This window comes from Engystomops pustulosus, chromosome 10 (genome assembly GCF_040894005.1).
Source record: "Engystomops pustulosus chromosome 10, aEngPut4.maternal, whole genome shotgun sequence".
In the NCBI taxonomy this organism is placed as follows: domain Eukaryota; kingdom Metazoa; phylum Chordata; class Amphibia; order Anura; family Leptodactylidae; genus Engystomops; species Engystomops pustulosus.
Window position 1 is genome coordinate 32,001,490 of NC_092420.1, and position 23,828 is coordinate 32,025,317.

Sequence of the window (23,828 nt, forward strand, 5' to 3'; positions counted from 1 at the left end):
TTTTTAAAGAAGCCCAAATTTGTTTAACCCTACAAAACGTAACACTAAAAAACGTAAGCAAAACGCATCAAACTCCAGTACATTGTTATCTGCACTGAACCTTTCTGAGTTCCCCCTAATCACACAAAACATTATCTTTTTGAATAATTTATCCCCCGAGCACCAGACCAAAGGTGATATCAGTGCAAATACGCTCAGAAGTGTCCCGCGGTCTTATAGCTGGTGATTCCCCGTCACCAATGCTCTCCAGCAGTGTGTAAATAAAGAGAAATGAAGAGTTTAAAAAAAAAAAAAAAGGCCTGTCGTCGGAGAGGTCAGAGGTCAGAGTATGTAGCAGCCAATCCGCTGGGCGCAGCGATAACGAGGCTAGAGACGCAGAACCATCGTGTCTCCGTGGTAGTTTCGGCCTGGAGATAAGAAGAATATGGCGAAACATCACCCTGATCTTATTTTCTGCAGGAAGCAGGCCGGCGTGGGTAAGCGGCTGTGTCCACATGGAGAGCTCAGGAGCCTTGTGCTAGTCTACACCGCGCGGTTTTCCGTTCTAGACATGGCGCCCTACACACAGAGTCTCATTCATGTGCCGGGAGCTTGACTTCCCCTCTATGGTGTCCGTGCAGGGTATAAGGCACATTAATTCTTGACGTGGCTACACGGCAATAACACCAAATATAAAGTTTTTTTTCTGTTCATTCATTGACCGCAATTACAGGAGCCAGCTCTAGTAAACATTACTGCCATCTTAGAGCCGCTAAAATCTAATGCCAGAGCAGTGACTCCAGTAAACGCATGTTATTCTTAGACTGGGTTCACACCTCCTTACTTGCTGTAAGGACATGTCAGGAGGTTTCTGATATGTCTTCACAACGTATGGCACAGATGTATCCCACTGTATGCTTGTACAGTGTACTAATGTGACGTTCAGCAACGAGCCAGCTCTTGTTCATGAGCGACTTGAGCTGGAATCACTGATGGCTCCTAACTGACTTACCATGCCCCCTTTAACATGATACGATCAAGTTAAAGGAAACCTACCACTTCTGAAGGTAGGTAGGAAATATAAACACCGGGCACCAGCTCAGGGTGCCGGAGTTTACCTTAGCCATAGGAAGTGCCAGAGGCGTCACACGCGCACGGCCGCGCAGCGCCGAAGCTACCTCGGGGCAGTAAATCAAAATGTGTTTAAACCGCGATATAGCGGTTTAATACACTAGCTAAGGTAAGCTCCGGCACCAGCTCACCCTGAGCTGGTGCCCGGTGTTTACATCTAATACCTACCATCAGAAGTGGTAGGTTTCCTTTAAAATTGCAGTGGTGTGGGGGGACTGGCTGGCCTGCAGCTCACTATTATATATTTAATAAGAAGCCGTTCAGGAGGCAGAAGAGCCGGCTCACTAAGCAGAGACAGAATTCCCATCACTAATACAGCGGGATAGATCATCCAGGGACCCAGCCCCCTAAATGCTGATGAACGGGGTGTTCCCCTAGTGATGTCTCAGTCCTAATATGGACAGTCACATCACCGGGTGCTCCCTCCTGCCAATCAAAGTATTCAGCTTTTAGGAGAGATGCAATACCCTTCATCCGGTCCCCATAGCCTTTTATTGCCTCCTCTCAGCGTATATGTCACTCAGGCGGATGCTGCAGGATGAAAAGACGTAGCGTGCTGCCTCTTTCCATCCTGCGCTTTATGGCTTATGGGAGGAATATTGGCCAGACAGAGGAAATAACTATGCCTCGTCTGCCACTATTTGTCAATGTATACGTCAGGTGCTTACCCAACGTATATGTTAAGCGTATACAAAAAAAAAAAACTTGATGTGAACCCAGCCTCAGGGAAAACAAACAAAAAACCCAAAACTGGTTAAAGGGATTTTCCCAGGAAACAAGTTGATTGGTGGGAGTCTCAGTGATGGGTTTAAAGAGGGATTTGATGGAGGAACCTTGGACCCCCCATTTCTCCTGATCTGTGGGGGTTTCATCACTGAGACCCCCACAATCAGCAAGTTAAACCTAGTAGGACCCATCTTATTTCCTGGGAAATCACTTTGAGGTAGTAGATAACAAGAGGGTACTCGCCCCTATTTGGGGTACACGAAAATCCAAAGTCATACAAATCCATAGTCTTGCAGCTCCCAGGCTCCAACAACACCAGTTGTCTCAAGAGGGCTAGTAACTTTATAGCCGCAAAAAAACTGAAAAAAGGTGCGGCACTCATGGGACTTTCAACATCAGAAATCCGATTTCCCCCTTCAGGAATTGTATTTCTGATGTTGAAACTCCATAGTTGTAGTATGTGTGCCACCCTTTTTCTCTTTTTTTTTTTTTAAGTGGCTATTCTTGGAGTGAAGGCATCTTGGTGATCTGCTGTTCAAAGGTCCCTATAATACATACCATATATACTCAAATATAAGCCAAGTTTTTCAGCACAAAAAATGGCTGAAAAACTCAAACTCGGCATATACTTGAGTCAAGAAAAAACCTACCGTATATACTCGTGTATAAGCCGAGTTTTTCAGCACAAAAAATGTGCTGAAAAACGTCCCCTCGGCTTATACACGAGTCTATTACCAAAAAAAAATTACCCACTTAAAAAAATAAACTTAAATACTCACCTTCCGATGTCAGCGCGGCTCCCCGATGTTGGCGTGGCTTACCGATGTCAGCGCGTCCTGTCTTCTTTCTTTTCCGCGGCTCCTCTTCTCTCTTCTTTCTTCTGTCATGGACGCGCCTATGTTTTCTTCTAGCAGGCGCATACTATGATGTCAGCAGCGGCCGCGTCATAGTATGCGCCTGCTAGAAGAAAACATGGCCGCGTCCATGCCGGAAGAGAGAAGAGGAGCCGAGGAGAAGAAAGAAGACAGGACGCGGGGACATCGGGGAGCCGCGCTGACATCGGAGGGTGAGTATTTAAGTTTATTTTTTTTAAGGGCCGTGGGGGCAGGCTGGCTGTATACTACATGGGGGCTTGCTGTATACTACATGGGGGGGGTTTGACCAATGCATTTCCCACCCTCTGCTTATACTCGAGTCAGTAGTTTTTCCCAGTTTTTGGTGGTAAAATTAGGGGTCTCGGCTATACTACATGGGGGGTTTGACCAATGCATTTCCCACCCTCGGCTTATACTCGAGTCAGTAGTTTTCCCCAGTTTTTGGTGGTAAAATTAGGGGTCTCGGCTTATACTCGGGTCGGCTTATATTCGAGTATATACGGTAAGTCAAAACTCACCTTTCCAACGCCCCCTGCAGGTCTCCTCTTTTTCGGTGCGGCAGGTCCGTGCGCACCGGCTGCGCAGACTATGACATCAGCCACCGCTGTCATATTGTGTGTTGAAGAAGAGAAGATCTGGGGGGTGGTGTTGGAAAGGTGAGTTTTGACTTAATTCTTTTTAGGAATTGGGCAAACGGCTGGGCTGGCTATATACTGGCTGTGACCAATGCTTTTCCCACCCTAGGGTTATACTCAAGTCATTAGGTTTTCCCAGTTTTTTTGGGCAAAATTAGGGGCCTTGGCTTATATTCGGGTCGGCTTCTACTCAAGTATATATGGTACTATATGCTACTATCTCCACAACCCACAGGTAGACCTAAACTCTCCCACTGGTAGTAATCTATATTCAAGACTATATGTCATTTGATTGTATCCCCTAGTAAGAATGGTACCTGGGAAAATACACGAATGGAGGCATAGGAAGCATGGCAACAGTTTGTCCAGCCATGAAGAGTTTCACTATTGCTCAAAAAAAAAAAAATCAAAGGAAACCTGATGGATGAAATATGTTTACTGCCAAATTGATGCCACAAGAAAACAACATAATTTTGGTGTTTTTTTTATGGCAGCAGATTGTAGACGTACAGTGAAATTTTCTTGATGAATATTGTGCAGCAGGCTTACCACAGATGGATGTTCTGCCTGTGAGCTGTCAGATTTCCTGCTTTCTAGCAGTGTGGTTACAACATTACGTTCATAGGAAGCTCTGCTCCTGTGGATGACTTTATTTTTTATGCTAATGAAAATTGCCTCAGGGGCTCTGGCTATTACACACCCCCTGGAGCACTTCTCCCTTACCTCCCTCCTCCTTCCGCTGAAATCTTCCAGCCTAACTTGCTTATCGGTGGGGGGGGGTCTCAGTGATGAGAACGAGGCGTCTGATGGGTCCCAAGTCGCTCCCTTAGAGTAATGGAGCAGATGGCAGCGCATGATCGTTCCATATGAATGGAGCTGTGAGTTTTCCAAGCACCACACCAGCATCACTGAGACCCCCATCAATCAGCAAATGAGGCCATAACTTGTGCTTAGTGGGAAAACCCGTTTAATAAGCAGAGCATCTGACATTTCCTTAAAGGAATTTTAGAAACGTATCTTTTAATCCGTAGTATAGATTGTCAAATCCAGAATGTCATGGCTGTAACACCAGCATCTCAGCCGTTCTGCTGCTCAGTGTTTCGAGCTCTCTGGTGAGTGGCGCTTTCACTTCACGGGCCAGCGCAGTCCTAAGAAGTAAATGGGGCTGGTCTATAATGCCAAATAACAGCACAGAGCCCCCTGATGTTTATGTACTTTATCAGTGTTAGATTTGTAGCAGAAATACTTATCTAAGGCTATGAGGTTTTTTCTGTGTTCTATTTCCACATTGTAATAATGCGCTAAAGAATATTTGTGTTAACCTGGATTAATAATCTATATGTAAATTTTCAGTTTTTATCTTTTAACTTTTCTATCATTTCAATTTCAGCTATTGGGAGGCTGTGCGAAAAATGTAAGTATTTTGCATAATACATTTTTTGTGCTATCGGATACATGACTTATATTGTATTAAAAATAAACACTGTAATACAATTGCATGAGTGTGGAATGCATACATGTTTGTTAAATTTTAAAACAATAAAAAGAAAGTGATAAAAAAATGAACCTAGCAAGGTGGACCATATTCTTAAACTTAACTGGTCACCTGCTTTTGAAAAAGCTTCACATATATCAGTAATACAAGATAGTATAAAAAGCATGTATATATCAAAGAAAACCGCTTTCTCTTTGAAACCTCCCCTGTATCTATGGATCCCTGTACACAAAGAATTTTGTGTGTTCTCTGTTGAGTCAATGGATAGCGCACACACAAGTGCTTTTCTATGGGCACATAGACATAGATGTGATTTCTATGGCCCTGTGCATGAACCCCCCCAAGCCACAAAACTCAGAGCAGGTATTATTTCTGCCCGGGTTTGCGGCTTGTGGAGTTTTTTGTCTGAGGTGTACACGGACGCAAACAATGGCGCAAAATAAGATGAGTAATAAAATCAGTTGAAACAGATATTAAAGGGGTTGTCCGAGAGTTCCAAAACATTAGGAGCTGTGGTCCGTGTTATCTGTATTTGTTTATGGTATGGAAGCTGTGCCAGGGAGCTTCTGGCAGGCCAGGCACTGTATCAGACGATGGGATGATGGTGGTACATTGGGGAGCGAAGAGGAGGTGAGCACTCCAATTTTTTGGAACTCTTGGACAGCCCCTTTAAGTGTGTGTGTGTGGGGGGGAGTTTGTGTGCTATCTTATGATGAAAGCACCACCCCTTCCTTCCTTGGTGGAGGCTTAGACCGCCTTGTGTATCCATCAGGCAGCTGCACTGTGAACGATTACAGGTTAGCGTATGTGCGCAACTGGCCCACCCCGCCCCTGGCCAGGCTTCCCCCATGCCCTCTTGGTGTGGAGGTGGCAAGAAGGTAAAAATGGTTGTATTTGCTGGCAGTGCACAAGTAATTTGTCGGGTACTGATAATTGCCCCCTTAAGTCCCTGTTCTATCAGTAGTACTTTCTGAATACAGAGACAGTTAATTAATATAATATATTCATTCCATTTTAGTAATAGCTCTACTCTCTGATGTCTGAAGGCTGTAAGAACAATTGATCAGTTTGGGGTTAAGGTGTTGGACTCCAAACAATATGATAAGATGACTTTGACCATCCTGAAGATGGGTCATAAGTATTAAAATTGGTCATGGTAGCAGAAATCTTTTTCATTATGAATGTCTCACTGTATTTTTACTATTGTTACTAACTGAATTTTATTTTGTAGGTGATGGGAAATGCGTTATCTGTGATTCCTACGTGCGCCCTTGTACACTAGTTCGGATCTGTGATGAGTGTAACTATGGTTCTTACCAAGGTCGTTGCGTGATCTGTGGAGGACCTGGCGTGTCTGATGCTTACTATTGCAAGGAGTGCACCATTCAAGAGAAAGATGTAAGCACCATAACGTGATCAGCCGTCAGACTAAGGGTCTGTTCACGTCTTCAATTATTGTGAGGCAAAACCAGTTGGGGTCAAAACAGAGAAAAGGTACAAGGCTTACCTGTGACCGCACAGGGGTAAGGTATATTGGAAAGACTCAGACCTGTTCTGTGTGTACAACCACACCTGTTTTTGGCTCAAAATAACTGAAGGAAAACCCTAACATTTAGCTGGGATTGTACACAAGTTTGCTGGCAAAGTAGCCCTGAAATAATTGCAATTACTGGTTGCTTGCCTGTAAGTGCAATTATTTCCACTTTTACGCCACTTCCACACCAGGGGGGCACAGCCAATGACGGAGTGCACTCGCTAAAGCCAGAATGTCCGCAGCCTGAGGTATATGTCTACCCCAGCACCTGGTGAAGAATTGCCAAAGGGCGCAGCTGCCCCATTGCATATGAATCTGGCAGAAATTTGATAAGCCAACGCAGGATGTTTTATAAAATATCAAATATGTGTTACATAACTATAGTTGGAGCTATGCCTGCGGAGCAGTCTATACTGGCATTTGTCTGGCATTTTTAAAATGTTTCAGGTTGTGAAATAATCTGGCGTTTTGGACGGTTGTAGAAAAAGATGTAGAACTGCTGAGATGTATTGAGCGTCTGCAGATTTTTTTTTTTTATTTAACTGTGTTTGGTTTTGCAGATTTTAACTTTTTTATTTCTGCTTTTCTTTTTATTCCTCAGAGAGACGGTTGCCCCAAAATTGTAAACTTGGGCAGTTCCAAAACAGATCTCTTCTATGAAAGAAAGAAGTACGGCTTTAAGAAGAGGTAGTTCAGAGGCTGGATCGGGAGAAGATGTTGTACATTATTTTCTTTTTTTAATTCTTTGATAAATGGATCAATAAATTCTCTTTCTACAACCATCAGTTTTTGTGGAATTTTAACTCCTAAGCGCAGTGGGGCCGGTGTAACAAAATTGTCACAATGCAGAGTTAGACTAGACAGTCTTGGGACTTGTGTACCTGTCCTGTGTGCATAAATGGGCAAGCAGGAAAGTCTACGGTCAGCTTCAGCCAGGTGGAGCTGCTCGCCCTTCTGTCTAAAAACCTTTATAAATATGCTGTTTTCTGGTGCAAATTATGACAGTATTATGTTATAGACAGATTGATACATGTGCCCTAATATGATGTACGCCATAAGATGAGTATCGCTGGCTTAGGCTATATTCACACAGCAGTTGGCCGTATATACGTCCCCCAACGGCCTTTTGAATGTCGCCTTAGAGTGATGTTCATCTATCTCATGAGGATGGCAGGGGCTTAGAAGCCGTTTGTCATGGCTGCCGATGCCCAACTGTAACTGACAGCTGGGATGGCAAAAGGCCTATCTCTGGTGTTAAACCCTTTAGGCCAAGGGTGTGTCCCACTGTTTGCCCCTATAGCAGTGGAGTGTCACCGTTTGGGGGGAAATTTTTTAACAAGAACCATACATTATATATAAAACTTCTGGTGTGTGAATTCTCACTATACCCCTTGATACATTCTTTTGATGTGGTTTCTAAAATAGTTTAATTTGTTGGAGGGTTTGTGCTGTTCTGAGAAATCTGGGTCTTGACAAATGTGTCATAGCGCCTGAAAACAATTTAATTAAATCTGTCCACCAAAAGCTCAGTGGCCCTCCTTCCTTTTTTGACTTTGCCACATGCGGAGGTTGCTTCTACATATGGGGTGTTTATGGAAAAACTGCACAACGTATTTTGAGATGTTTTCCTCTTCTATTTGGTGTGATGGTGTACAATGTAGGGCCATAGTGGGCAGCTGGTTCACCAGTGTATGATTAAACCTTGCCCCACTTGCCATGGGAGCTCAAGCCAGGTGGCTTTGGTGGCCTGCTAAATCCGTCAGGTGGCTGCCTTGCTGGGCAGGACCGGCCCACTCCACCAAACTGCCCCATTCACACTTAGACGGGATAAGGGAAATAGCTGGACATGCACCAGAAATTGAGACTATTTCAGCGCTTGTAAGCCAGAAAACTGGCACATAAACCCTGGTAAATCTGCCCCAGTGAATGTGTTGTCAAAATTAAAAAATTACAAATGGAACCAAAATTTTAGTTTTTTTGATTCCTGTGAGATTCTTGACAAGTTTACCAACCTCTGCTTTTTAAGGGTTCAATTTCTAAAATTATTTTATTGATCTTTACAAAACGCTGTGTGTACAACAGAAACATGTACAACCTAAGAATGAAAATCAACATGTATCAATAACAAATGAAATGGTCAAAAACTAAAACCACGATAGCTGAAAAGAGAACTGTTAGGGATTTTTATGCAGGGCCCCAACAGCCCTCTTGACTTTTGTAAGGTGAGTCCTAATTAACCCTTTCATGATTGAACATAAAGACCAAGACATACACGTCAATCTCTTAGTCAAGATCTTCTCTCGTTTAATAATCAAAATGCATAATATATATCAGACAGAAGAGTCATCAAAGAGGCGTGAATAGTATACTGCAAAGCTATTGGACATCAGCACATTCTGGGAAAAAAGTGAATTAATTGTGCTCAGTTCTCAGAGACCTTGTACACAGATATTGTTTATACTAGTTTGCTGAGAAGAAGGTGATAAGTGGCTCCAGAATCCTAATATCATGCAGCATCGAGGACAGACTGGCTTCTCATTAAATGTCAAAAGGTATTAGCTGACAGGCCAGCAAACAGGTTACATAAAATTAAGTTTGAATCATGACATTAACTTGACAATGGTCCGGGAACATGGCCGCTGTATCTAAGATGGCGGACAGTAGTCAAAATGGCGTCCGAAACCAGTGCGATCTCCTTATCAATTCCCCCCTTTGAGCTTTGCTGGCCTGTAACTCCGTCCTGAGCGACCTCCTCAAGCTCCAGGTACCCACAGGTAGGCTAAGCCCGTACCTGCTGGACTTGTTAACTCTTCACCAGATCCCCTGGAGGCCAGTCACTCAGGGGTTACAGGCCCGCACACTCAAATCACATCACTGAGTTCCCATAGTCCATAGGTTTGTAAATAGGCAGCATCATCCTCCGCTCCGGGCACCTCTCCTGTCGTGGACGGACATCTGGGACATGGTGGACTTGATGAGGGGGACCACACGACACGCAATAAGTGACAAGAGCAAAATCACAATCCCCAATATAACCCCCACTTAAAGGAAACCCGTCCAATCCCCCAACTACAAAGTGAAGGACAAAGTGTCCACCCCATGGTTTCTCTTGAGTTCCCTGGACAGTCCTTCAATCTTTTCACGAGCATGGGTAATGGATCCATAGGGGGCGATGTCATCTGGGATGTATATGCGACAAGCCACTCCCACCATCTTACAGACTCCTCCCTTCTCAGCAAGGGTCATGTCCAAAGCCATGCGGTTCTGGGAAGCATCTCCGATGTAATTCACAAATCTCTGTTGATTACAATAAAAAAACAGTTACCCAACCAACATCTTTGCTCATAGCTCTCTGGGGAATAATTGACTCTAGTCATGGGGAATACCTGTCCATATCTGATTGTGGGCCTTGTACTCATCTGGAACCCCCCCTTGGTGCTCCCACTGTATCCATATAAACGTTGTCATCTAGGTGCTTCTCTCCGACCTCCAGAATCCTTTGGGATTCTCTACCTTTTCTTATGTGTCTGATCAACCTTATCCCTGGGGATCACGAGGAAGGAATACACAAATTTTATCACAGCACACTCACCTTCCCAGCCTCTAGGCCTGACCTGACTCTCCTATCCCCACAAATCCTGTACACATCAGACACTGCTGATACAGGGTTACCTGTGCTGTCAATGTTAAAGAAGGTCATTGTCTTGTTGCACCAACCGTAGGTAAAGTCTCCTACCCTGGGGGCATCCTGGTCAGCCCTATAGATACAGTGATAGTCATGGTTGGGGTGTCCCTGAGCATACAGTCAGTCAGAAGAGACCGGCTAGCAAGAAGAATAAGTAAGCATGGAAAGCGTGGAAGCGTGCTGACTTCCCTCTAGCTTCACAGACGTGGCACTGGTCAGCAGGACTTGGAAAGGACCATCGTAGCGAGGCTCCAGACTCTCTCCCTGGTGTCTCTTTACCACCACGTAGTCTCCAGGCTTCAGGTTATGCGTCCTGAGGTCTCTGTCTGGATCTGAAAAAGGAATCAGAAACACTTTTGCGGACCTTTTCCAAGGCCTGGCTCAACTTTGTGGCATGTTCCACCTGGTTTTCCTGCCATCAGCTATAGGGTCTGTGGGAAGTAGGGGCCTAGTCTGGGTGCACAGCCAAAACGTACTTCAAAGGGGGACAATCCCATCTTTCTGGTGGGTGTGGTCCTAACTGAATGGTGGGCAGCAGGAAAGCACTCGCGCCATGGTTTCCCTGTTTCTTCCATGGCCTTCTGGATCTCTAACTTAAGAGTGCAGTTTAAAGTATCTCAAACGCACTACCAACTTGGGAAGGTTATGGGGTGTGCAGGGCCTGTTCTACACCCAGGAGGGACAAGGCTTCAGGTCTTTACCTGTCCAGTGAAGTGGGTTCTGCGACCGGACTCTATGGTCTCTGGAAGTCCAAACCTGCAGAAAAATCTCACCAACTTCTTGGCTGCAGCTCTGGCAGTAGCCTTGGTCATGGGAGAAGCTTCTGGCCACCCTGGAAAGAGATCAATGCACACAGGCACGTATTCCTACGTACCACTTTTTGGTAGCTGGATAAAATCCATCTGCAGTCTTTGGAAGGGATACAGCAGCTTGGGTGTCACCTTCCGTGGGATCTTTACCACCTTACCCGGGTTGTGGCGGGCACAGACTATACAGGCTTTCACTAGTCTAGTGACAGGGGTAATAATGCCCGGGCAAACCACTTGCGGTTTATGAGTACTAGCATGGCCATTTGGAATATGTGTGTGTGTCCGTAGGCTACTTGACTTACTGTCGGGTGCAGGGCTCCTGGCAGGCACACCCTCTCTCCCAGCATCCAGGTCCCATCAGCATCTGGGCTCCAGCTTTCCTCCACTCTTCCTTCACTTCTGATGACACTCGGGCCACCAGGGACTGGAACACCTGTGGATCGAACTTTTAGCTCAGAACTCACCGCTGAAACTTCAGGACAGTCTCTGGGCTCCATCTATGCAACTGCCTTCGCCATCCCGTCAGCCACATACTTGCCCTTGGCTTGTGGAGTCACCAAATTGTGTGTGCTTTTACTTTTATTATCCCCACCTCTTGTGGAAGTAAGAGAGCATCCATGAGCTCTTTAACCAGCTTGCCATGCTTAAAGGGGGTCCCTGCAGAGGTGAGGAAATCTCTAGCCTTCCATGTGGGTTCATAGTTGTGTTTAGACCCCAGAACTATACCTTGAGTATAGATGTTTGCCCTTTTACCTTACACCAGCTGTAGCGCTTCCCTGAGTGCCATCACTTCACCTCCTGCGCTGACCTGTGTGGAGGGAATGGTTCTGCTTGTACTACTTCATGTGCGCCACTGACCACTGTATATCCAGCATAGAACCGTCTGTTTTCTCCTGCAGACCTGGAGCCATCTATGAGAAAAAACTCAACATCTGGGTTAATCACCCTTCTCTCCCCCCCTCTCTGAATCCTGGAAGACTGGTGATAGAATGAAGGATTCAGAGCTGTGCACCTTATCAGTGTGTCCTGGGGCATCAGGAGTGCACACTGGAGTCTGAGCTGTCTGGCCTTTGCTCAGATGCTTGGGCTGTACTTTGGTGAGGACACTGTGCAAGGTATGTGGGGTTTGCACTGTAACTGAGTGATCTAGGGTCTAGGATCAGCTCACTGGTCTTGCTGAGCAGATTGCTGGCTGCAGCTACTAACACATGAGGGGCTCCCCACACGACTGAGTCTAACCGGGCCTAATAGTGGGCCACTGGGGAGGCCACCACATTCCTGGGCTAAGACACAAGTGGCCTACATACTCAGTGCAAAATAAAATAAAAGGTCTGGTTCAGTGGCATGTGCCCAGGGCCAGGGCAGACTTGCCAGCTTAGGGCTATGGAATGCATCAATTGCCTCCTGACTAAGGGAAAATGGGGAAGAGGCAATTCAGTCAGAAAGGGGCAGCAGACCTTATCCCAGGCCTGCAGAAGCTGGCAGTCCAGAATATACCCCTGCCACAAGGCCCTAAGCCTCTTCACATGTTTCTAGGACTGGCCAGCTCCTGCAGGCCTGGGATAAGGTCTGCTGCCCCTTTCTGACTGAATTGCCTCTTCCCCATTTGCCCTTAGTCAGGAGGCAATTGATGCATTCCATAGCCCTAAGCTGGCAAGTCTGCCCTGGCCCTGGGCACATGCCACTGAACCAGACCTTTTATTTTATTTTGCACTGAGTATGAAGGCCACAGGTGTCTTAGCCCAGGAATGTGGTGGCCTCCCCAGTGGCCCACTATTAGGCCCGGTTAGACTCGGTCGTGTGGGGAGCCCCTCATGTGTTAGTAGCTGCAGCCAGCAATCTGCTCAGCAAGGCCAGTGAGCTGATCCTAGACCCTAGATCACTCAGTTACAGTGCAAACCCCACATACCTTGCACTGTGTCCTCACCAAAGTACAGCCCAAGCATCTGAGCAAAGGCCAGACAGCTCAGACTCCAGTGTGCACTCCTGATGCCCCAGGACACACTGATAAGGTGCACAGCTCTGAATCCTTCATTCTATCACCAGTCTTCCAGGATTCAGAGAGGGGGGGAGAGAAGGGTGATTAACCCAGATGTTGAGTTTTTTCTCATAGATGGCTCCAGGTCTGCAGGAGAAAACAGACGGTTCTATGCTGGATATACAGTGGTCAGTGGCGCACATGAGGTAGTACAAGCGGAACCATTCCCTCCACACAGGTCAGCGCAGGAGGTGAAGTGATGGCACTCAGGGAAGCGCTACAGCTGGTGTAAGGTAAAAGGGCAAACATCTATACTCAAGGTATAGTTCTGGGGTCTAAACACGACTATGAACCCATATGGAAGGCTAGAGATTTCCTCACCTCTGCAGGGACCCCCTTTAAGCAAAATATTGTTAGGGATTTTTATGCAGGGCAACAACAGCCCTCTTGACTTTTGTAAGGTGAGTCCTAATTAACCCTTTGAGGGAGGATGAGATAGCTGCCGGCAGCGATCTACCCCTCCCAAATGTAAATGTTCTCACTAGCCTGTAAACCACGAGATAACAGAACACAGATTCCAAGCAACTCAATATGGAGAAATTCAGTTTTCCGTGAACATCAAGGTCACTATCGTCTCTCTCGTAGATAAGACAGACACAGCACATGTCAGTTCTTCACAAAACAAAACGCAGCTCCAACAGCCCCCACCCTTTTGTTAACCCCTTAAATGCCAGAAAGCAGGTACCAGAGACATTGTAACACCTTTTCATAGTAATTTTTCTCTAATTGTCGGGATCAATAAATTTTAATAATGCTCAAACAAACAACATCCCTCACTCCAAGACCCCTAGCAGACGCCCGAAGCATTGTCAGCTGTTATCCTACAAAGCCCCACAACAGCTTTTATGGCTGCCAACAGCAATCAACTTTCAGGGACTTGAAGGGAATATAACTTAAAATGGCCGCCACTGAAAAATAAACTGACTTAAGATGGCCGCCACTGAAGAATGGTAGGGCGTGTCATCTTCTCTAACCACCAGATACAGGGGTGGAGTCTGGGTTACAGGGGCCATTTTTCACTCCAAGGAAAATATAATAAAATCTCTTTTTCTCAAATTCTTTCCACATCAAAAACTTTGAAATGTCCCTTATCGCCTGTCTCTTTCTTCATTGGGCACTCTGAAGGATTCCTGTCACTCTGTCCTAGTCCGTCCGTCAAAGTCAGAGGCTATAAGTGTCTGTTTCCAAATCTGATCCAAGTTTTCTCACTTGTACAATCATCAGATCATCTGACACATCCCAAAACCTTCAAACCTTCAATATCGCTTTTCATTTCAACACAAAACTACCAGCCCTTATGTCCGATCATGTCAACTTGCACTTTTCCATCAGTCCTACTGAACTCAACAACCTTCTGTCTCTGTGCATCTTTCCCCTTCATGTGGGACACAATCTTCCTTCTTGCCTATGTCTGCAATGCAACGCACTTGGCTCAATTCCAATTCACTCTGCTGTGCTCTCTGTATCTACAACTACGATACCGTTACAGGGACACATCCCCAAAGATTCAGCGGATGCCAACATCTCGATTTATTGACAAACAAAGAAACTAGCTACCAGAGAATATCTCACAAAGGACGCTACACCAAGCCACTGCCTGACTAGACTGACTCTATACCAAGTCACTGTCTTCCAGACTGACTAAAACATGCCGCCGTCCTCCACTAGTTCTCACAGCCACACGAGACGCTCAGACTCCCGTAGAAAGTCTAGCGCTCGCCTGATCAGGGCGGGTCTCCGCAATCTGAACTCTGTCACAATCTATGGGAAAAACCAGTCCCAAACAAACAGTATCCCAGACACTATGATAATCCGACTATCACAACAAAATATCTCCCACTCTAGCATTGCAGACATCTAAGGGTTACTACTTCCCATCTCACAGCTTCAGCTAACATCACAGACTGTCTGACCATCCGTCACTGTCCAGTCTCTGTTCAGTCTCTGTCCATCACCTTACAAAGTGGTTCTTTGCCAAAAACTCTGAGCTTAGGTTACAGTGAACAACAGTGGCAAATACATAACACAGAGACAGTCTTACCCGGTCCGTCCAACCAGTGAACCAGAAGTGACATATCAAGGTAGACAATAAAAATTAATATCTTACCCTGAGAGCTCTCTGGTCAGTTCTGTTCACCAAGCCGGCGGGGACTCTTCACGGAGGCTGTCTTGGTGTTGTTGTTGTTTACTTCTAAGCCCACCCAGGGACACCAAATATTGTTAGGGATTTTTATGCAGGGCCCCAACAGCCCTCTTGACTTTTGTAAGGTGAGTCCTAATTAACCCTTTCATGATTGAACATAAAGACCAAGACATACACGTCAATCTCTTAGTCAAGATCTTCTCTCGTTTAATAATCAAAATGCATAATATATATCAGACAGAAGAGTCATCAAAGAGGCGTGAATATTATACTGCAAAGCTATTGGACATCAGCACATTCTGGGAAAAAAGTGAATTAATTGTGCTCAGTTCTCAGAGACCTTGTACACAGATATTGTTTATACTAGTTTGCTGAGAAGAAGGTGATAAGTGGCTCCAGAATCCTAATATCATGCAGCATCGAGGACAGACTGGCTTCTCATTAAATGTCAAAGGGTATTAGCTGACAGGCGAGCAAACATGTTACATAAAATGAAGTTTGAATCATGACATTAACTTGACAATGGTTAGGGAACATGGCCGCTGTATCTAAGATGGCGGACAGTAGTCAAGATGGCGTCCGAAACCAGTGCGATCTCCTTATCAAGAACATATTCAACTGCTGAGCAAGCTGGACACACACTGCAGGAGCTCTTTCTTGGGCAACTTTCTAGCCAGCCACTTGAGCAGTGCTATCTCCCGGACTCTTGGAGGCTTCTGGACCTACCCGACAGGTCCATTCAGCTGTTGGCCTACCTTGTGGACCTCTGACTCTGTTGCTGCAGCCTACCCACCTTACCACTTTCCACTTTCTTTAGATCCAGGAAGCCTCTGGTCCCTATTAACAAAGATTTCAGGACAAGGACTTCCGACCCATTAAGGCCTAGTACCCTAGGATTCAATGATAATACAGCTCTGTCCTTCTCCTTCCTCCTATAGTTCCAGGCAGCCAAGGATGACCAGCTATGTTCACACCTTCTCTCTCCTTCTGTAGTCTTGGACCGCAGAGTCTTGTGACACTGTAAAATGGCACTTAGTGTGGCAAGTCCTAGGCTTCCTCACACTACAGGACAAGACCTTGTCTGATTAACTATGCTGGGGTGATGTCCTGGGTGCCCACAGAGAGGGCTTTGAGTGTCACAGGTTTACCACCACTGCATTTGGTGGTGTTGGAGAGCGGAATACTTGTGATCTGTCCTGTAGATACTGTTACAAAAACACTATTACCCCCCCCCCCATCATCCATTTTTCCTTGTGTTATTCCCAGCACCCTCTGTTTTTTCTTGTGTTATGCCCCCATTGTCTGCCACCCCTAACCACACTTATAAGTGTGTTGTAGGAGTAGTGCACACCGTGTAAAGAGGAGGTACGCACGCAATTTGAGAACTTGCTACTATAACTATGAGCCTTCTAACATTCGTAAAAAAAAAAGCAAACCTAAATGAACAAATATGGAAATAGTAGAAAACACACATGGCAAAAGTTTTCTACAAATTTGTGGTATGACTGACTAAAAAAAGAACATTTGAAAATTTTAATTTTTTTTTACATTTTTCCTAAATTGTTGAATTTTTACTTCCAAAAAACCAATAAGCAAAATTATACGAATATAAACTGCAAGTCACAAGAAAACAATCTCAAAACAGTTAGAGCGCAGTCACATGTTCCACTAGTGTTGTGTTTATAACGCGACGCTAACGCACGGGGTGGAGCTTGGCCTGATTGCATATGCGTTTCTGAACGTCCAGATCGCCGTAAAAACAAAACCCCAAAAACTTGCCAAAAATGTACCAAATAGGTACAATAAGGGCAACTCAACTCAAGAAAGGAAACCAAAATTGTCGATTTTTCTTTTCCTCCATACATTGAAGAGTTAATAAAATCTCATCAATAAGCTAATGACCCACGAAAATGAAGTATTTGTAAAGTGCATCTAATTTCTCATACTAAGCCCTTAAATGTCCAAATTGCCAAAAAAAAATAAAGATTGTATAGCCATTAAAAAGGGACAATGTATAATCTTCTCTGAATGGCGCAGCTTCCCTTTCATGCCCTGGCGTGTGCCCATGCAGCAGGTTACCACCACATATGGGGTATCATTATACTCAGGAGAAATTGGGTTAAACTTTGTGGAGCCTTTTGGTATTTTATCCACTGAAAATTTGTACATTGTTTGAAAAACACATTCATTTAGCCAAAAAAAATTGATATTTCAAAATTGCACATGGTTCTGTTTTAAGCCCTGTAAAACAAAGGGTTAACAGACTTCATAAAAGTTGTTTTACATACCTTGAGGGTGTAGCTTGTATAATGGGGTAATTTATGGGGTTTTACTATTATTTAATAGTAGACATTTGGTGGATGTTAGTTATCAAGTATTTTTTCTGTTATGACTTCGAAAATCAAGAATGTTTCCAAATGTACACAAAATATTTTTTGTTATAAATAAATGCAGAACATACCACCAAATTTTTTCAGCTATCATGAAGTAGAAACTGTCCTGAGAAAACAGATTCAAAATCACTTTGATATGTTGAAGCGTTCTGTAGTTATACCTAGTTATAGTGACTCCGGGCAGATTTGAAAAAATGGTCCGTGTCCGGAAGGTGAAAAGTGGCTTCAGTGGTAAGGGGTTAATGACTTGGCTATTCTTGTGTGCTTGTTTTCCGCTCTTTCTTGTATCATTGGTTCTGGTTGCTGTGATACATACATCTGTGTTGTTTCTTTCTTTAAACCTGCGTTTGTCTCTTGTTGTGTGACAATTGCAGACTCCATAGCCAAAGATTGTGCTCCACCTGAATCGGAGAATTCCTGGAGGAGGTATAGAATAGCCCCTAAAAAGTCACAAATTTGATGAAAAATCGGCAGTGAAGAGGATACAAATTAAAGAAAATCTAAGAATTTACATTGGGACAATATGTCAGTGAGGTTATTGGCATCTTTGATTGAGCCTGTGAGGACAGCTACAAAAGTATCCAAAATGTAAAAAAGGTGGGGGAATAATAACAGATAAGGAGATCAGTGCTCAGTTTGGGACATTTCTTGCTTCATTATAGGAGGCTCCCCATAATGATTCGAGTGATGGGGTGGATTTTTTAAGGTGTGCCAAAATGCCCAGATTAAACAATAAGCAACGTGATCTTCTGAACTCACCTATGAGGCCATCGGCAGACATCGCGTTTTGCACCCGTTTTTGGGCCGTTATTAAGCAGTCCATTTTTGACCCGTTTTAATTAAGATAATTGGTAAAATGGTTCAAAAATGGATGCGTTTTCATAAAACGCATGCTTTTTTAATGGACTGCTGAAAAAGGGCCCAAAAACGGGTTCAAAACGGCACGTGTGCCGCCGGCCTTAGTGTAATGTAGTATTAGAAGTCTCCAAAAATTCTCAATGTTTCTTTATTAATATATTGTTGTTGTGGCCTGAATTGTCACTACAGATTTAGCAACAATATATTAATAAAGAAATAATTGTCTGCAGTTCAGCTGGACCCGTGAGAATTTTTGGTGTCTCTAAACAGAGGGGAGGTCTGTGCTTTTCAGCACATATTTGTCGGTTGAGGTGATTTGGATTATGAACTTTAATATAACAGCATTAGAAGTTGCCCAGAAAGCGGTGTATTTCATGGGATTTTACTGTTCACAGTGTACATTACAGCTTTCACATAACATTTAATTTAATCCTCAAATAATCTAATCCGAAAAAGTGGTGGATTTCTGTTTGTAGGGGGGGGGGGCTAATGGACAGCTTTTATATATCTGTTAATATAATTAGCAAATCCTTATATTATAGACATGATAGACGTGGAGATTTCTTTAAATTAACCCCTCCCTCTTCACAACTAGCACTGTGTCTTTCTGGATTTCACACCAACCAGGGCTTCTGTTAAAAATAATATATATAAAAAAGTAAAAGCTAGGACATCCCCTTTTGTGGTTTAGGGTATGTGCCTTTTTTTTTTTCATTTTCTCTCCTAGAATGAATGATAAAGTTCTACTTGACTGTAGTTTCCTTTAGATGATGTTGTACATGCAATCGCTTTGCATTGAGCACCCCCTAGTGGAAGTTGCAGGAAAAGACTTTGGCCCACATTTATTAACCCCTTAAGGACGCAGCCATTTTGTAGCTTAAGGCCCAGCCCGATTTTTTGGATTCTGACTTGCTTCGCTTTATATGGTTATAACTTTTGAACACTGTTATTTATCAAAACGATTCTGAGACTGTTTTTCCCCACATGTTGTACTTCATTTTAGTGGTAAATTTTGGCAGATAAGTTTTGCGTTTATTTACAAAAAAAAAAGAAAATATGATAAATTTTTTGAAAAATTTGCCATTTTCGAAATTCTAAATCATTGCGTTTTCAGGCAGATTTACCACCTAAATAAGTTGCTGAATAACATTTCCCATTTGTCTACTTTACATTTTCATAATTTTTTAAATGTCTGGATAATTTATTTTGATGTCACGCGGCTTGCAAATAGAATATCGCTTTTCCGGATTTTCAGAATTGACTATTTTGGGGATAAATACAGTTTTGAATGAAATTTTACATATTTAGCATCAAAACCCCCTATATAATCTACCCATTTTCAAATCTGCACCCCTCAAGCTATCAGAAACAGCTTTTACGAAGATTGTTAACCCCTTGAGATCTTCATAGTAATTGAATCAAAATGGAGGTGAAATTTAGAATGGTCATATTGTTCCCTTATATGTTCATTTAGCACTAAAATTTACACATTTCCAAAATATAAAAAGAGAAAACCCACCATACAATTTGTTCAGCAATTTCTCCTGAGTACAAAGACCCCCCACATGTGGCTGTGACTTGTTTTATGGGGGCACAGCGAGACGCAGAAGGGAAGGAGCGCCCTGCAGCTGCCAGGATTTTAGTTTCCTCATTGGTCCCTTTTGTAGGCTATAAAATTTTCGCTTTTTCATTATTGGGGCCATGTGACGGCATTTTTTTTGCGGGATGAGATGCTTTTTCCATTGTTACCATTTCGGGGTTGGTATCACCTATTGTTGAAAATTTAGGAACTTTGTTTGAGGGCAGGAGTAGAAAAGCATCAATTCTGTACTGGATGTTTTACTTTTTTTTTTTGGTGTTCACCGTATAGACTAATAATCATGTTATCTTTATTCTATGGGTCGATACGATTACGGGAATACCAGACATGAATATATTTTCTTACGTTTTACTAAATTTGTCAAACAAAACCCTAATGTGGGGAAAAATCTATCATTTATGTATTGCCGTCTTCCAAGTGGCATAACATTGTTACTTTTTTGGCTACGGAGCTGGTTGATGGCTTGTTTTTTGCGGGACATGTTGTACTTTGCACCAGTATCATGTCTGAGTAGATATGGTTTTTTGATCGCATTTTATAGCATTTTTTGTGGGATTGAAAAGGTAAAAATCATAATTTTTGGAGGGTTTATAACAGTTTTTTTTTACGGCGTTTATGGTGGGGGTTCAATAATGATTTACTTTTATTCTACGGGTTGTTACGGACGCGGTGATACTATATATGTGGGGTTTGTGTTATGATTTAGACTTTTTTTTTAGTTATATGTCTCTTTATATGTTTTGGGGGTTTGGGGCATTTTTAGTGATTTATGACTTTATTTTTTTATTAAATAACTTTTTTTTTTTACTTTTACACTTTTATACCATGGGACATGAACAAGTAATCATCTGATTGCTTCTTCATGATAATATTCTGCAATACTGATGTATTGCAGAGTATTATCAGTGTCAGCCTATACACCTGCATAGGCTGGCACTGTGCCAGTAAGATGACGTCACAGACGCCATCTTACCGGCAATTCTTGCAAGTAACTCTGGGGTCCAGATCGGACCCCAGAGTTGCTATAGCAACGGTCGGCGCCCCCCGAAAACGGTTCGGGGGGGCCGATCGTGGGGGAAAGACCCCCCAGATGCATGTTAGATGCCGCGGTCGCGCTGACCGCGGCATTTAACGGGTTAAGCACCCGCGATCGGAGACAACTCCGATCGCGGGTGTTACACTGGGGTGCTGGCTATTAGTTACAGCCGGCACCCCGTGTTTCCCGATGCCGGTTTGGCTCTGATCCAGAGCCGAGCCGGCATAAGCGCCGTGGCGGATATATCCGCCACTGAGCGCTAAGTCACTGCGCTCCGTGGCGGATATATCCGCCACGGAGCGTGAAGGGGTTAAAGGGGTTATCCGGGTGTTAAAAAATAACAACCCTTACGCTTACAACCCTGAGAGATAGGGACGGATGGGAGGAGCCGGCCACATCGCGGACCGGAAGCTCCCTGTGCGCGGCTTCTGTGCCCCTGTAAACAAACAGGGGCACGGATTGAAGGGACCGCAGTGCCGGAGGAGGTAAGTACATGTTTATTATGTTTAACTACTACAACACCAGTCCGGCCCTAAGTAATTTTTAACAGCCGGATAACCCCTTTAACCTCTTTGTGATTGAGCGTTATTGGTGCCTGAATGTCCAGTTCAATTGCCATTGGCATAACTAGGAGAGGCTGGGCCCCATAGCAGACTTCTGAAATAAATCCACACTAAATAAATACATGTTTGTGAGACTTTTTTTTAAATCAGATATTTCTTTATTATTTTCAATATTTACACTTAAACATACAAAAGCAACCCCACCTCCACCCTCCCTTCCCATTCCAGCCAAGGCTACAAGCAGACTGTGGTATAATTAACATGCATGTACAAAGATGCGACTAATGCTGCATTCACACTACAGTATGGGGGACATATATATGGCCGACGTATATGCGGCCGATATACGTCCCCCATACACTTCTATGGGCTTGCGGCGCCGTACCGCTCCGTAGCCCGGGAAAAGATAGGACATGTCCTATCTTTTCCCGTATTACGACGCTGCGGCCATATATCGCTATGGAGAGGGGCGGGGGTGAGCTGCGCTCACCTCCTCCTCCTCTCCCCGCGCTGCCGTGTGCCCGCCGTGCTACGGTGCGACAGGCTCACGGCAGTGTGCATGCAGCCTAACATTTCAGGTTACAACAAGGCGAAAAACCAACATACTAAATTAGTCAAATTAGACATCCTACCTAAGGACCCATATTGGCTTGCAAAAGCCTTTCTCTCAGCAGCTCCGCTGAGACGACCTGGGGTGACATGTGAGATTTTAACTTGATAGGATAGTTTTATGTGTTACATATTTTTTTTCTTTATAAAATTTGCCATTTATTGACTACAAATGTGAATAAATAACTCTTACCAAAATACGTTCAGTTAATATGTACAGTATTATTCCATCACCCTTTCCCAGGTTCAGTTACAGATGCAGAGGATGCATGTACCTCTGCAAAGTGAACGTGAGGATATATTCTGTCTTTAGCTGACAGGCTGGAGTGGAGAACACTTCAAACGCCAATAACTCCTTAACCCTGGCACCTAGAGAAACCATTCCTTGTGCAGTGAGACACAATACAAAATCCACCTTTATGGGGGTCAGTGATCTGGGCTAATTTGTGTAGCTAGCTCACAGCCGCATATACAGTCATGTGCAATTAGCCTAATGGAGTTCTTTTGCTCCCATTTTTATGTGGGGGATGCATGCAGACACAGGCATCTGATTTAAAGCTTCATTTATTCTTCATCACTTGAGCAACATCCCAAGATGAACTGCACTTTTTACGTGGATTGTATTAATTTTGTATTCTCTGATATTAAATGCTTTTACTTTCAACTCCCATGTTTTAGCAGGTTGAATATACAGTTGTTCTGAGGTGTAGTGGTGCATGGATTGCAAATATGTGTACTGTACAATTTGGTGTACATTTTGATTTTTCGTGTTGTATATATAACTATCTTCACCCTGCCTTTTGTTACATATTGGCTATATGGAAACCAGAGGACCCGGAGGAACCCACTCAAACACGGAGAGCATACAAACTCTTTGCAGATGTTGACCTGGGTGTGATTAGAACCCAGGACCCCAGTGCTGCAAGGCAAAAGTGCTACTCCCACTCAGCCACCGTGCCTAAAAAGAAAGCTATCAGAAAAGCCAATTCAAAATCCATTGAAAAAGTATATACCAGTTAACATGTTATGTTAAAGCTTGCTATCTTGGTGTTCAGGCGGGTAAATCCGCTTGGCACTCAGGCTGTGGTTCACATAGTAAACATAGCCTTGATTTACAGAGAAAAAAAATTCTTAACACTTCAATGTGCCTATTTTTTCTAAAATCTGTGCCTGGGGAGGAGCATCTCCATGTATATAAAACCTTTCCTTTTAGTATTGTAGAATGAATTCATCAACCATAATAGATGTTGCAGTATTCTCATTAAGTGGGTGTGTGGTATGGAAGCGCTGCTGAGTCTGCCAGTTAAAATCCTCCCTGTTTTGACTAGGAGCTTGCTGATACCAGCAGAAATCACACTACTGGTTTTACTGGGTTCCTCCCTGACCTTCTCCACCCTTTCAAAAATAAAAAAGTTGCCATATAATTTTTGAAGGAATTTTATGCGCAGCATTATAATAATAATGTATATTTGTCTCAGAACCAACTTACCCATCACAACGAATAGGCCATTATGTGGTAAAACATTGAAACCATTGATATTTATAGTTTATAATGGTATGGTGTATGTTTGTTACTGTACATAGGATGACTAATTCTGTATCAAAAGCAATATCAAGCCACAGCCACCTCATGGAAGAAACCCACCATGCCTCTAGACTTTAAGCTAATGTGGATCATGGGGAATGATAAACTGCAATGCCCGTTAGTGATAAGATACC

The 23,828-nt window shown here is 43.7% G+C and overlaps 1 protein-coding gene across 1 annotated transcript; it reads left to right on the forward strand.

Moving 5' to 3' along the window:
* The first annotated feature begins 303 nt into the window (after nt 1-303).
* Nucleotides 304-7,154, forward strand: PHF5A (PHD finger protein 5A). The gene is made up of 4 exons (XM_072127427.1): nt 304-476; nt 4,737-4,760; nt 6,073-6,239; nt 6,977-7,154. Exons 1-4 carry the CDS (start codon nt 425-427, stop codon nt 7,064-7,066), a joined length of 333 nt encoding a protein of 110 aa, XP_071983528.1. The 5' UTR covers nt 304-424; the 3' UTR covers nt 7,067-7,154.
* The last annotated feature ends 16,674 nt before the right edge of the window (nt 7,155-23,828 follow it).